At 65.2% G+C, this 14,162-nt stretch overlaps 2 protein-coding genes across 5 annotated transcripts in view; both read left to right on the forward strand.

Annotated features, from left to right (window-relative positions):
* Positions 1-3,637, forward strand: part of MTA1 (metastasis associated 1) — a 34,842-nt gene extending 31,205 nt beyond the window's left edge. For all 3 annotated transcript variants that reach the window (XR_013993306.1, XM_081047905.1, XM_081047906.1), the window contains 3 exons: positions 2,552-2,583; positions 2,835-2,986; positions 3,070-3,637. Coding sequence is in view for 2 of the 3 variants with exons in the window: in XM_081047905.1 (XP_080904031.1) it covers positions 2,552-2,583; positions 2,835-2,986; positions 3,070-3,220 (335 nt within the window). In the remaining variant the exon portion in view is untranslated. The remainder of the gene's footprint in view (positions 1-2,551; positions 2,584-2,834; positions 2,987-3,069) is intronic.
* Positions 3,638-6,754: 3,117 nt separating this feature from the next.
* Positions 6,755-11,576, forward strand: CRIP2 (cysteine rich protein 2). Of its 2 annotated transcripts, XM_081050516.1 has the most exons (8): positions 6,755-7,177; positions 9,585-9,679; positions 9,794-9,851; positions 10,097-10,237; positions 10,312-10,380; positions 10,458-10,552; positions 10,854-10,911; positions 10,997-11,576. In XM_081050516.1, exons 1-8 carry the CDS (start codon positions 7,135-7,137, stop codon positions 11,062-11,064), a joined length of 627 nt encoding a protein of 208 aa, XP_080906642.1. In that variant the 5' UTR covers positions 6,755-7,134; the 3' UTR covers positions 11,065-11,576. The 2 variants fall into 2 exon arrangements, with proteins under 2 accessions (XP_080906642.1, XP_080906641.1); XM_081050515.1 differs by having other exon boundaries at positions 6,893-7,177; positions 10,854-11,563.
* Positions 11,577-14,162: the final 2,586 nt, after the last annotated feature.

Genomic DNA, 14,162 nt, shown 5'->3' on the forward strand with positions numbered 1-14,162 from the left:
CTCGTGCGTGCTGCGCGGCAGGCGGCTCAGGGCACGTCGTGGGGCAGTCCATGCGGGCCAGGCCGCGCCCCACCTCCCCTACTCACTTGTCACTTGGCAGAGAACCAAGTGCAGCCCATGGACCACCAACTCCCCCAGATGCGTCTCCTGTCCTAGGGCCTCCAGCTCTTGGGCCATCCCTCCTTCCTGGCCCGGCGCCTGGTCAGTGGACTGTCCTCACTTGTGCGGCCCTGGTGCCCCCTCTGCCTGCCTGTACTGTCTGCCATCGTGCTGTAATTGCCCGCATGCCGTCAGCTTCAGCACTAGTGGCCGCCCGTGCTGTGCCTGCAACTCTGGCGTGCGCCCTGGCTTGGGGGGTGTCGGTGGATGGAGCTGTGGGTGTGGTTAGTGGGGCGGGGCAGGGACGGGTGGGGGGGGGTGGTCTGCCAGCCCAGTAAACACCCAGGCCCCAGGGCCCTCTGGGAAGGGGACGGAGGCCTACAGAGGGGTGGGAGCAGGCCACCTGGGCCTGGGGCTTCTGACTGTCCGTGTGCCACCTACGGCCATCACTCCCCCCACTGGCCAGGGCCCTGCTTTTGCCCCCTTAGTTGGGAAAGAGTTGTTCGTGAGCTCTGGGGCTGCTTCAGCATGGGGGCTAGGAGGCATGTTGGCCGGGAGGGGCACATGCCCTCGGGGTGGGGGGCTTAGCCACTGTGACAGGAGGTAGACGGGGAACCAAGCTGAAGGGAAGGATTCAGGGGACGTGCTGGGATCTCCTGCCAGCCCCTCGAGATGGGTGGTCAGGGTCCCCATGTGAGCACCCCAGCACCACGGGCCTGCCAGCGTGGACGTCCTGAGCCCCTCCCCAACCAAGCCCAGTACCAGAGGGCTTCTCATCCCCTGGGGGCTGGCCAAGGCAGTGGGTGGGCCTGTGGGAGTTAGCCCAGCATGGCCACCTCGGTGGCTGCATGCAGTGGCCATCCAACCCAGCCCTGTCCCCGGGGCACTCTGTCTCAGACACATCTGGGAGCCCCACCAGCCATGTCCTGTGGAGTTGCCAGCAGTTGTGCTGCCTGGTTCTGCCATCTCACATCTTGCAGCCCCCAGCACCCCTGCTGCCTCCTCTGTGAGCCCTCCGGTGAGGGGACTGCCTGGTGCCCCATCTCAGCAGCAGGGCTGGCCCTTCCTCTCTGCCCCCGATGGGCACCCAGGAGTGGTCTGATGAAACCTGCAGACATGGAAGCGGGTGCCCATTAGCAGGCACTTTGAGCTTCGGGCTTATTTTATAAAAAGCCATTAATGAACAAGTTGGATAGAGTCCATGTTCTGTGGGTTTTTCCCAAATCGGGGTACTTCCATGTCAGCTTGTCAGGCATGCAGGTCCCAAGTGCTGCGGGCAGCCCACACACAGGTGGCATAGACAGGTGGGCAGGTGTGAGCTGAGCTCGGGGCAGGGCTGGCCCCCACTTGTGGAGCGTTAAATCACTAACCTGCTGGTCCACACGCCTCTCTCTGCACACCCCCTCCCACCTCCCGCCATGTAGCTCTGCTCAGCACGCTCATTCTAACACTAAATGTATGTTTTTTTCCCTCCACAACCCAACGCTCTGATAGGCACTTACCTGGGTAAGTAGCGCTGTGGCCCCCTGCCCTGCATTGGGCACCAAGTTAGGAGGCGATTTGCAGGACACCGGGTGGTGGGGTAGCAGGGTAGCTGGCACATGGTGGAGACAGCAGCTCCTGACACCCCGGGGGCACACTGGCACGGTCACACACCCGCAGAGGGAGGCAATGGCGGCTCTGAGCTGGGTCCTGCCTTCTCACTCAGGTCCTCACCCAACAGGCATTTGGGAATCAGAAACCTTGGGCGCCACTGGGGTAGCCAGGCCCAGGTCGTGCTGTGGTGCTGTGGACAGGTGACTGGATGGCACCTGTCCTGACTCACTGCAGAGGCTTGTGGCTCCAGACCCTTAGCCCACAGGGTGGGAACACCTGTGCCCTGGCCAGAGCCTCACCAGCTGGCCGCTCCCAGAAGCTTCCATCAGCCCCTCCCAGGGTGGCCAACCCTGGGGTCAGTGAGGGGAGCTGGCCTCCTGGGATCTGAGCAGTGCTGGCTGAGGAGTGGCCTCCCTGGGAGAGCTCTGTGGTGCCACTGTATTTATAGCTGTGCCAGGTGTCACCTGGTCACTGTGTACATCGATTCCATTGGTCTTGGCTGAGTTGGTGGCAGGCAGGCAGGCAGGCGGCCTATGGGGGGATGGCAAGCTGTCAGATCTGAGACTCCTAGCCTCTTGCCCGAAGCCCAAGCTGGTGCCTTTTCTACTGGCCAGGCCAGAGGTGGCCCTCAGAGCCCCGAGAGCCATGGGTGGGGCTGCCTGGGCTGGGCCAGAGTGAGGGCAGCTGAGGCACCCTCGTCCCTCGGGCCTCGCCTTGGTGTGGGATGTGGTTTGGGGTGGGGAGTGGCCCAAGGGGTCTCCTGCCTCCTGGGGCAGGCTGAGGCTCCTCAGCTGGTATGTGGGTTCAGGACATGCCCTGCCCCCAGCCTCACGTTCTGTCCTCCCCCTCTTGTCAGGCTTGGCGAACCACGGACAGACCAGGCACATGGTGAGAGGCTGGGCCCCACCCCACACGTGTGCACCTGTGTGCTCACATAGCTCCCTTGGGCTTTGGGAGGAGGCCCAGCGGGACCAGTGGAGGGGCAGGCAGCGGCATGCCCTCGGCCCTCAGAGCGTCCTCACCCCCTCGGGGTTTTGGGATGCTGTGCCATCTGCCAGGCAGCTGTCTGGGGGCTCTTAGGGTGCAACGTGCAGCATGGAGGCCCTAGGACAGCCCCCTTATGCTTTCCCTCACTGCAGGGACCAAGCCGGAACCTCCTGCTCAATGGGAAGTCATACCCCACCAAAGTGCGCCTGATCCGGGGGGGCTCCCTGCCCCCTGTCAAGCGGCGGCGGATGAACTGGATTGACGCCCCTGATGACGTGTTCTACATGGCGACCGAGGAGACCAGGTGGGGCCTCCAGGCCGGTGGGGTCGGGGGGCAGTGGGGCAGCCGTGTGTCCCTGTCACTCGGGGCTCACTCTGCGCTCACAGGAAGATTCGCAAGCTGCTCTCGTCCTCGGAGACCAAGCGTGCCGCCCGCAGGCCCTATAAGCCCATCGCCCTGCGCCAGAGCCAGGCCCTGCCGCTGCGGCCGCCCCCACCTGCGCCGGTCAACGACGAGCCCATCGTCATTGAGGACTAGCTGCCCCTCGCCTGCCCGCCCGCCACCGCCCACCCTCACCTGCCCACAAACTGCTCCTGGGGCGTCGGGGGAATAAGTGCAGCCTGACTCACTCCAAGCGCCCAGGAGCTAGTTTTTCCTTTGTGTTACATTTTGGCCGGAGAGAGAGAGGAGCCGCCAGTGTCCGCACCGCACTGCGGGCTCGCGGGCTGGCCGGAAGTTTTGTTGTGTTCTGTTGAAGGTGCCATTTTAAATTTTATTTTTATTACTTTTTTGTAGATGAACTTAAGCTCTGTAACTTACACCTGGAATGTTAGGATCGGCGCAGCCAGCGGCCAGTCGAGCTGCCTGGCAGGGTTGGCCCTTTGTCTTTTCAAGTAATTTTCATATTAAAAAAAACAAAGGAAAAAAAACTCATAAAAAGAAAAATACAACCAGCCCCGCTCGTGTCTGTTTATTCCCCCCTCTCCCTCTCCGGCCCTCCCTGCCCCTAGCACTTTGCCGGAGCCGGCCTAGGATGGACGGCTGCTCTCCCGGGTGGGTCCAAAGGCCACCCTGTGTGCCAGGTGGGCAGGCCAGAGGACCCTCAGGGAGAAGCCCCAGTGAGCAGTGTGTGGCCCGTGGCCATCCTGGCCTCCAGACTGGTCTGAAGGTTCCACCTGTACACCTGCCTCAGGCAGGGCCTGGAACCTGGGGTCGGGAGGAGGGCGGGTGAGGCTGGGGAACAGACTCGGTGTCTGTCCGAAGCTAGGGACCTGGCCCACATGGCTGTGTGGCTCTGCTAGCGCCCCACCCCAGCTGTCTGAGGGCCTCTGCCCAGAGCCTAGGCAGCCCCAGTAGGTGTGGAGTTTCTGCGTGGGAATTTGCTCAGATTTCAGCCAGTGCATTCTCAGAAACCCTACCTCTGGCGTCCCCCCGAGACCCCCCTTGCACGCCTTCAGGACAGGTGCAGGCGACCAGCCGCTGGAAGGAGGGGTCTGGGAGGGAAGCTTCTCAGCCTGGGCCACTGCAGCTGGCCCTCCCTGGGGGCTCCCTCGTCCCTCCCTGAGTTCTGCCTCCTGCTCCCCCAGCCCCAGCTTGAGGTGTGGACCTCTCAAGCCGGGGAATTAAAATAGAAGTCACTGCTCCCTGGCTGGAGACAGATAAGGGGCATCTGGGCCTCCCTCTGACAGCCTGTGATGGGGCAACAGGGTGATAGGCCAGGGTGTTGGAGAACTGGCTGTGACACCCCCAGGACTCTAATCTGCAGTCCTGCCCCTCCATGGTCCACAGTGCCCAGAAGTCTCAGCTGGGAGAAGTGCCTGTGACCTTGAGACATCCTCAGGGGTGTGGGAGATGTGGCGGGAGTGGCTCTCCCCAGGCCCCGCCCTCCTTGTCCACCCAAGTCCCCTGCCCTCCTCTTCAGGTCCAGGAACTTCCAATTTGTCCTCCCCCCAGGCCTGAACCAGGCCTCACCCATCCTGGCTGGGCAGGGGTCCCCCAGCGCCATGCGGGCAGGGCCTGTGCTGCCTGTCCACCTCTGGCCAGCTTTGAGGTGTGAGGTGGGGCTTAGAATGGGGAGTGGGCACAGGGTGGGGGAGCAAGGGCCATCTTAGGTGGGCAAGAGTGGTCCCCGTGAGGGGCCTGCACGTGAAGCCCCTTCCCACCTCCCCTGCCCCTGCAGAGCTCAGCCCAGACCTGGATCTGAAAGCCCAGACCTGGATCCTGCTGTCATTTGCCAGTGTTGCCAGGACGACAGGGCACGTGAAGACGGGTGATCCGCAGGGCACCATGCCACTGTGGCCCCTGGGGAGGGACCTGCCCCCACACCTGGGCACCTGGCCCAGCCATGTCAGAGCCCTGCCTGCTTCCTTCAATCCCAGCTGTCCTCACTCAGCCCTGAATCCGGATCACTGGGAGCCCACTCTGCCCTGTCCCTGCCCCACCCTGCTACCCTCAGTGACCTCAGAGGTGAGCACCACTGCTCTCACCGTTGATCAGTGCCCCTTTCCACCAGGCCCAGCAGAGCCCTGGCACAGGAGGGAGCCTATGGCCTGGGCAACTCCCCGGCCCCTCACCTCTCCAGGGCATATGGCCAGTACTGGGTGCCGTCCCTTCAGCCCCATTCTCTCTCCAGGCAGGACTGGGGCCCGGGGACACCTCCCATGAGACACCTGTGCCAGCCTGGCCAGCTCCGCCCTCCACAGCAGTCCTGCAAATTTCAGAGGGGGTGGAGTCAGGGAGGGTGATGCCTGGCCAAGGGGCTCCCAAGCTGTTGAGAGCGAGGTAAGCGGCGCCACTGGGCAGTGGGCCATGAATTATTCAGAGATACCTGATGCCCGCCAAGGAGCGGGCTGAGAATGACTGACCTGTGGAGAGCCCCCGTGGCGGCCACCTTGTCCAGGAAGGAGACCGCTGAGGCCTCCTGTCCTCATCTCTTGCCTTGGCTGGCACGGGGCCAGAGTCAAGTGTGGACAGAGAGAGGGGCTGGTCAGGCTGGTCAGTCAGGCTTGGGGGAACCTTGTGTTTCAGTGGCTGCATGGTGTGAGTACAAGGAGGGGGTGGCCACCCCAAGGAACTGGGCCAGAACAGGGCATGAGGAGCACCTGGGTTCTGGAGGCTGTGGGACACTGGCTTGCTCATCTGCTCAGCAAACACACGGCGTCAGGGGCCAGGAGCCAGGATGGATGCCGCAAGGCCCCAGGGCCTCTGGTGGTGCAGGTCACGGGTCAGAGGAGAAGGGGGTGGGCACAGAGCTTTGAGCACACAGCGGGAGGCCTGGGCCTGGGTGGGGGTTCTGTCCATCTGCCATATTAAGCTGGGGCTGGAGGCCCAGAGCAGGGCCTACGGGGAGGAGAACTCCGGGGAGGCAGAGGGTCCTCCAGGTCCCCCAAGGGTGCTTGGGGTGGAGGCAGGGAGAGGTGGGAGTGGTCAGGCAGGCCCCTGCTCCGGGAGGATAGTAGGACCCCAGCTCTCTGGACCTCCAGTAGGATGCTTTGGAGCCAAGAGGCTGGAGGTGGGAGGGCCCAGGCCCTGAGCTGGTGGGTCCAGAGAAGTGATGCAACAGCAGGGGTCCTGGGGAGTGGGGGTGAATGCACAGAGGGCACTCGCAGCGCTCCCCATCTTTTGCCCCTTCTCTCATCCGTCCCTACTGCCCCCTGGAAGGCAGAGCTCCGGGAGGACGCCTTCAGCACCCCTAGCACTGCTTCGCCCCCTCCCCAGTCTCCTCCCAACAGTCTCTCTCTCGCTGTTTTCGGAAGTAGCGGGCGCCCTGCCCTCTACCCGCGGGGCCTTCGGCACAACCGACAGCGTGGGGCCGGGGAGGGGAGGTGGGTGGCGGGTAGGGCGGGACCAGGCCTGGGCCGGGTGGCCGGGCGGCCGGGCCCGCTAGGAATCCGTCTCGGATTCAGCCGCGCTGCCGTTGCTATAGAAACCGAGCAACAAAGGGAAGCGGGGTGCGCGGCAGGGTGGGGGTGGGGTCCTCCCGGGGGAGGTGGTGCCTAAGCGTCTGGGCCGGGCGTGGCAGGCGGGTCCGCCGTCGGGGCGTCCATCTGCGTGTCCAGGGGCCGCCCTTCCGGGCCGAGGCCCCGCTGGCCAGGACTGCCCCAAGCCGAGGGGGCCGCGCACTCCTCTCTCCGCCCCGCCCCGCCCCACGGCCCCGACGTTGCCATGGAAACAAGCAAGGCTCGGGCAGGCCCCGGCAGAAACCACTTCGCGCGCGTGGCTGAGGGGCGCCAAGCAGGTCCCGCCGCCCCCCAGCCCGCCAGGCAGGTGCGACCCCGCCCCGGCGGCTACCCTACTGCTGGCGACGGGACCCGCGGGGCGGGACCTCGACGCCCCGCCCCGGCCGCGGAACCAATGGGCGAGCGGACAGCCAGGTGGGCGGGGCGGGCGCGGCCTCGGCGACGCGGAGACGGGAGCGGGCGGAGAGCGCGAGCCGACCGGGCGCACTGACCATGGCCTCCAAGTGTCCCAAGTGCGACAAGACCGTGTACTTCGGTGAGTGCCCCGGCCCGGCCAACCACCTCTCCGCTCTTCGAAGTCAGACTCCGGCCGCAGACCCGCGCGCCCGGCGGTACCCGGTGTGCGCCCAGCCTCCGCCCGGGGATGCGCGGCCCCGACTCGGTTCGCCGCGCTGCCCACGCGGGTGCGGTCGTTGGGCGTAGCTGCGACGAGGTGGGGGCGGCCACGCCTGAACCCCGAGGAGCCCAGTGGGGACGGGGCGGGAGCGCATGTCCCCCCAGGATGAGGCCGGGGTCGGCGTATCCTGGGTTTGCTGAGCACCGCGGTCCTACGGGCCGGGCCGAGCGGGGTGGGGTCGGGCGGGGCCGCGCGCTCGGGGCGCCTCTCGCGCGCGCTGGACTTTCTTGGGCAGTCCCTGCGGAACCCAGTCCGCCTGCCCGCGGACACGTGGCCGGGCCGGTGTGTCCCCGAGCAGTGACACCCCCCCCCCCCCCGCGCACCCGCACCCCGACCTCTGCCCACGCGGGGCCGGGCCAGATCCAGGCTCTGTCTGGACTCAGTCCACGCGGGGGCGATCTTGGCGTGCCCCAACGCGCTCCCTTCCTTGGTGCGAGTTCCCCCAGCACTTTCCCACGGGTGGAGTGGCGTGACAAGCGAGCTTGAGAGAGCACTGGAGTCCAGGTGGTCAGGCCCTCCTGCCTCAAGGTCAGAATAGGGCGGGACAGAAGAGGGGCTGTCTCTGCCAGGATGCCCCCTGGGCAGACGGCGCGTCCTGGCGCTCACCCGTTGAGTGGCTTACTCATCCACTCTCCCTCTTCCTGGCTGAGCCTCTGCCTGACTGCCAAGGCGGCAAAGTCTCTGCCCACCGACTTCCCCCAACACCTTCAGAGGGAAGACTTAGTGCCAGAAGCCAGGATGGCCACAGGGTGGGGACAGATAGGGGACCCTTCCCAGGTCATCCTGGGGCAGTTGTTAGGGTCCAGGATGAGGACAGGCTGAGTAAAGGAAGCTAGCTGCGCTTACGGAAGGAGGAGGCCAGCAGTTGTTTGCTGTTCCCAGAGGGGAGAGACCGGATTTGGCCTGGAGTGCTTCTGGTTTGGCTTGGAGCCGAGGGGCTTCCAGCTGCCTCCCCGGAGCCCTCCCCGCCCTGTGTCCCTGTCTTAGAGAGGGCTCCTGCCTGTGAGGCTCAGGGTGGGGGACAGTCCCAGGTCTTCCTGCTGCCCACGACTGTGCCCCCAGCCAGACCAGCTCAGGAGACCTCCAGCTGGGCCAACAGTCCTGTGGAAGGCCCGGAAAGTGTTCCTCATAGCTTGGGCGGCCAAGGGCTCCCAGCAGGAACAAAGGCAGCTTAGACCCGCTGGCTTCTGTCCTGGTCGGGGGCACTAGTGGAAGGTGGGGGGCCTGCGTCCTGCCCACCCCCCAACCAGGCTGCGCCCTGCTACTCTCTGTCCCAGCAGTTAACATCCAGAGTGTGAGCAGAGTGGGACCTGGGCCAGGACACCCTAGAGTGACCTCAGGATACTGTGCCTTTGTGTCCCCAACAATGGTGCAGCTGGGTGGGGTGCCGGTTCCATGCTAGAGCCGCAGGGCAGCGTGGTTCTGGCAGCCCTGAGCCACTGCTGGCCAGCAGGAGAACTGAGAGAAGAAACCCGGCTGGCATGAGATCCGGGTCGTCTTGGGCTCAGCCAGCTCCTGCCTGCCCTGGCATGGACATGGCAGGGTGGCCAGGCCCTCACTCCCAGGCTGCCAGGGCCCTAGGGGAGGCCTGGCCCAGATAACAACCTCTATGTAAGGGGGACCTGCTGGTCCTTGGCTTCCTCTTGGGGCTTGGCCAGATTCTGCCCTGCCCCCCACCAGGGCCCCAGGCTAGGTCTCTTCCCGGAATTCCGGCTGAGCTCCGGCCTTTCTGCCTGTCCTCGCCGCCCTTTTCCTGGTGTTCGCCCCTGGGGAGGACTCCCATACATCCCTCCATTGGGAGGTGGCCCAGCAGCTCCAGCGCTGGGTGGGTGTGGGGAGGGCACTTGACCTGACCCTCAGCAGCTGGTTCCACACCTTGGGTGCCAAAGCAGCAGCTGGAGGCAGTGGGGTGGGGACTCGGGGCCAAATGTAGACAGGCAGGCGTCCTGTCCCTTGGGGTTCCCACTGGGGGATGCTGGTTGGACCTCCCCACAAGGTTTGGAGGTTCCGGCCACTCCCCTCAGCAGGGTGCTCTGCCAACTTCTTTGGGTCCTTATTGGGGGTTTAGGGGATGGCTCAGGGACAGTGTGAGGCTGGTGTGTAGAAGGAGGGGCAGATGTGATGTTGAGGTTAACAGGTGCTTGAGCTAGGAACCCTGGATAAGATGCATGCTCCAGCTCCCAGCCCAGGGCGGGGAGGGTGCCGGAGACCCTGGGGAGAACGGGACCCCTCAGACACTAGCCCTGACCTCCCCTTCGGTCCCCAGCTGAGAAGGTGAGCTCCCTGGGCAGGGACTGGCACAGGTTCTGCCTCAAGTGTGAACGCTGCAGCAAGACACTGACGCCCGGGGGCCACGCTGAGGTGAGCCCCTCTCTCGGGCTGGGTTGGGGGGGCTCCACGGCTCTTTCCACCCTCAGGCAGGGGGTGGTCCAAGAAGCCCAGGCACTGGCCCTCACCCCATGCTCCTCTGCCTAGCATGATGGGAAGCCGTTTTGCCACAAGCCTTGCTACGCCACGCTGTTTGGACCCAAAGGTGAGCTCGGGGTGGCCCTCCAGCCTGAGATCTGCTCTGGTCCGGAAGGGATGGGGGGGTCCCCCCATCTTCCTTCTCTCCATGCCCTTCCCAGAAATGGGCCGCAGCGTACAGCGCCTTCTAGGGCCCGGGTCCTAACCCCATAGAACGAGCTGCGGAGGACCTTCTGAGAAGTTGTGGGGGTGAGGTCTGGCTGATGGGAGAGGCTACCAGCCCCCCACCCTACAGTGCCTGCCACCCCACAGGAGTGAACATTGGAGGTGCCGGTTCCTACATCTACGAGAAGCCCTCTGCGGAGGGACCACAGGTCACTGGCCCCATTGAGGTCCCTGTGACCCGAGCTGAGGAGCGAAAGGCGAGTGGCCCCCCAAAGGGGCCTAGCAAAGGTAGGCTGGTCTCCGTGTCTCGGGGGGTGGGAGCCGCTTAGCCGGCCATGACTCCTCTCCAACCCCCACCCCAGCCTCTAGCGTCACCACGTTCACGGGGGAACCCAACATGTGTCCTCGCTGCAACAAGAGGGTCTACTTTGGTGAGTGCCCACGCCCAACCCCAACCTGTGGGAGGTCTCCACCGCGGGCCACGTCGTCACCATCTCCCCCTTCCCAGCCGAGAAGGTGACGTCCCTCGGCAAGGACTGGCACCGGCCGTGCCTGCGCTGTGAACGCTGCGGCAAGACACTGACGCCCGGCGGGCACGCGGAGGTGAGGGGCGTGTGTGAGGGCCGCCGGGGGCGCAGGCTGGGCGGGAGGGGCCGGGAAGGCGCGCGCCTCCGGAGGGGGGGGCCTCGCCGGGCGGTGGGGGCCGCCCCCTGGTGGCCAGAGGGCAGGCTCGCGGGCGCGCCGATGCTCGCGCCGCCCACTACCGGGAGAGTGGACTGGTCATGGCTTCGGGAGCTTGAAGGCTGGGAGGGAGGGAGGCAGGCACGTGGACAAGGAGGAAGCCACCAGGGGGTGGGGTGACAGGAGTCCGTGGACCCCCGCCTAAGCCTCGTCCTGCTCCCAGCACGATGGCCAGCCCTACTGCCACAAGCCCTGTTATGGAATACTCTTCGGACCCAAGGGTGAGTGTGGCCAGGAGGGGTGGGGAATTGGGCCCCCTCCCCCTCTCCCCACTGCTCCCCACCACCCTGCCACCTCTCTCTACAGGAGTCAACACTGGAGCCGTGGGCAGCTACATCTATGACAGGGACCCCGAGGGCAAAGTTCAGCCCTAGGCCCACAGCCCCCCTCCTTTCCTGACCCCCCCTCGGGGCATGGGCCCCTACCACAGGCCCCACTGCTTGGCTCTGGGAGGGAGAGTGACCAGTCCCTTCTCAGCACGTCCTGTCCTTGGGGAAGAGGAAGCTACACTGGGCCGGCTCCCCGCCCCTCTGGGTGTGTTTGCCTTCTTGTCCCAGCACCTGTTACCCCCTTTTGTGTCTTGGTGGCCCCCTCTCCGTGTGGCCCCACGTCTCTGTGTCTGTGTGCCTCGTGGCCCCATGTGTCCTGTGTATCCCCGTGGCCCTGGGCGGGTCCCTCCAAGGCGGCCATCCCACTTGCCCCCTCCTGCTGCCCCCCAGTATTATCTTCTCTTGCTGCTGTGACCACAGCCACGCCCCTCACAGTGTCCGTGGACAGGGCACCCTGCCAGGGCCCTGTGCCGTCTCCCACACTGTCTTGCAAGCACCCACCCGCCACCCTCACACAGTTTTTGCTGTCAATAAAAGGTTTGAGGATCGCAGGACCCAGTGCTGTGACTGGTTATGGGATGGACATGAATCCCGCACAGGGTCCCTTTGTCCCATTCACAAATGCTCCCAAACTGGACCCAGCTTCTTGGAGAGAGGCAGGTCCTATTCCCAATGTTGATGGGGAGGGGAGGAAGGCTATGTTATGGGCTGTGGTGCCAGCACAGGCGGGAGGGCAGCTGAAAGAGGGGCAAGTGGGTGGAGATGGGAGGTCTCTGGGGATGGGGTTCAGAAAGGGGCAGAGCCTTGTTATGCTGAGGTGCCAGCTCTCTGGAGCCTACACGGCTGAGCCTGGCCCCCTGGAAATGCCAACACTGGGCACTAGAGCCAGGAGATGTTTGGGTCCTTCAGAGACATAGAGGTGTGGAGGGTCAACCTTGGGAAAGTGGCAGAGGGCATGCCAGGCAGAGGGAGAGGAGATGTAACCAGAGCAGGAGTCCTCTGCAGGCTGGGAGCTGGTGAAGGGTGGATGGCTTGAGGTGGGCCTTCAGGCCAGGACTGAGCCTGGCAGTCTAGAGGGTTTGGATGGGGATGGGGTATGGTCACACCAAGACTGCCCGGCTCCACCTGCAGGGCTGGCCACGTGGAGGCCTTTGTGGTCGTCTGCCTCAGCATTGGTAGGGCCCAAGGACTGAAGGTGGGAAGTCTGAGGGTGGGATCTTGAATCGTGCCCCTGCCTGACCAGCGTGCGCGGAAGGCTGCGTGGCGTTTGTAATGATAAAGGACTCGTTCGCGGCCCAGGCTTTGCCCTTTCAACCTGGACCCTTTGGGAGCTCCTCGGAGACCCCTCCTCGCTGTCCGCCTTCCCCTTTATCTGCCGTTCCCGGGCAGCCCGCCAGAGGGCGCGCCTTCTCTTCCACTGGGCGCCATGGGGCAGAAACCCCCGGGCCCTGGCCGGCCCCCAGCACCAGGCACCAAGATACCTCGCCCTCCCTTGAGCCAGCAGCATCCGGGCCTAGTCACCTCTGGGCCCCTGTCCCCAGCGCCACAGGCGGCCGGCTTCTCGTGTGCCCTGCATCCCAGCTCTTGACTCAGGCCACTCCCCGACCCACCCTCCAGTCCGTGGGCTCACACAGCTGAACCTGATGCCTGGCCCTTTGTCCGACGAGTAGCCATCCCTTTCCCGGGGTGGGGGTGGGTGGAGCAATCGGCTCCAGTGTCCTGCCAGGCCGCCCTTCTCCAATCCAGTCCCAGTCAGGCGCCCTAGGTCTACTCCCACCTGGCCGGCCCTGGGAATGAAGCCAGAGTGTGAAGGGCGGGCCGGGCTGCATGGGGGGGGGGGGGGAGACTGAGCAGGTACCCCCGGGGCCCCCAGCCCCCCACTTACTGAGCAGGTAGGGGCACCCGATGGGTGCTCAGAAGTGGGGCTGGGACGACTCCCCTCCTCGTCCCTACCTCCTACCAGGCCTAGGCTCCCCAGTTGGGGGGGAGACTGACTCTGGGGGAACTCAACTGCGGCCCTCGCAACGGGCTCCCGGTCTTGGATGGGAAATTCCTAGGGGGTGGGGGCTGCTAAGGACGCAGCCTGGGCCCCTCCCTCGGGAGCCTCCAGTGGAAACTATGTGGGGAGGAGACGTGGTAGACGGCGCTCCGGTCCCCAAACCCGAGGGTGGGGGGAGGAGGGGCGGGACCTATTTGGAAGGCCCCGCCCGGGCCGGCGCGGGTGAGGGGTGCAGTGGTCACCTCCACCGAGGATTGACCGAGCTCTGCCTGGACGCAGAGCCTCCCATCCTCCCCCACCCCTGGATCGAGCTGAGGAGGGCGCGCCCCATTTCCTGCGGGTGGAGGGTGACGCGCCTCCGTGTTTGTTTCCTAGGGATTGTCATGGAAACCGGGGCGGTGCCGCTACTGTCGGTCTCCGCGAGGCGTAGCTGGGCGCGTGGGTGGGGGCCGCGGTGCTCCCTGCGCTGAGGGGCTTCCCTAGGTGGCACTAGCTCCAGGGAGCTCCCCCACAAGTCAGGTGCTCCCGTGGGCTCCCGCAGCCCCGGACGCACCCGCAAGATGCTAGAGGGGGATGGGCATCAGTGTCCCCGTGTGTGTTGCGTTCTGCTTAACCTCCACCCCCGCCCCTCCAACCCATGGCCAGCCGGTGAGGTGGCCCTGAAATACCATCTGACCACCTCGCTGGCCCCGCCCCAGAATCCCAGGGGCCTGCTTCACCATCCTGCTCTCCAATCGCGCCGACCCCCACTGCCCTGGTCTTCACACGACTCCTGGCCAGGCCCTTCCAAGCTGCGCCGCCCCCCCCCCACCCGCCCCGCTTCTGACCTGGGCCGGTAGAGCGCTGACTGGTGCCCCAGCCAGACATCTCTGCGGGGTCTGGTGTGTCTGCAGCTCCCACTGCCTCCAATTCCCTGAGGCACAGATTCTTTGGGCAGCCCCTCCCCTACCTGCTGGAGGACCCCACACAGCTCAGACTTGTTTAGAACTGGGGGTGGGCGTGCACGACTCCCTTCCCATCCCTGGGTCCAAGCACCAGCTCACTGGCCTTTGACTCTAGGCAGGGGCTGAGTGCCAGTGGCCCTCGGGCAGGGCCAGGGCAGCCAGGTGTGGGCAGCCGGCTTTCCCAGGGCCCGCTGGCTTCC

Source organism: Rhinolophus hipposideros (genome assembly GCF_964194185.1).
Source record: "Rhinolophus hipposideros genome assembly, chromosome: 5".
Taxonomy (NCBI): Eukaryota; Metazoa; Chordata; class Mammalia; order Chiroptera; family Rhinolophidae; genus Rhinolophus; species Rhinolophus hipposideros.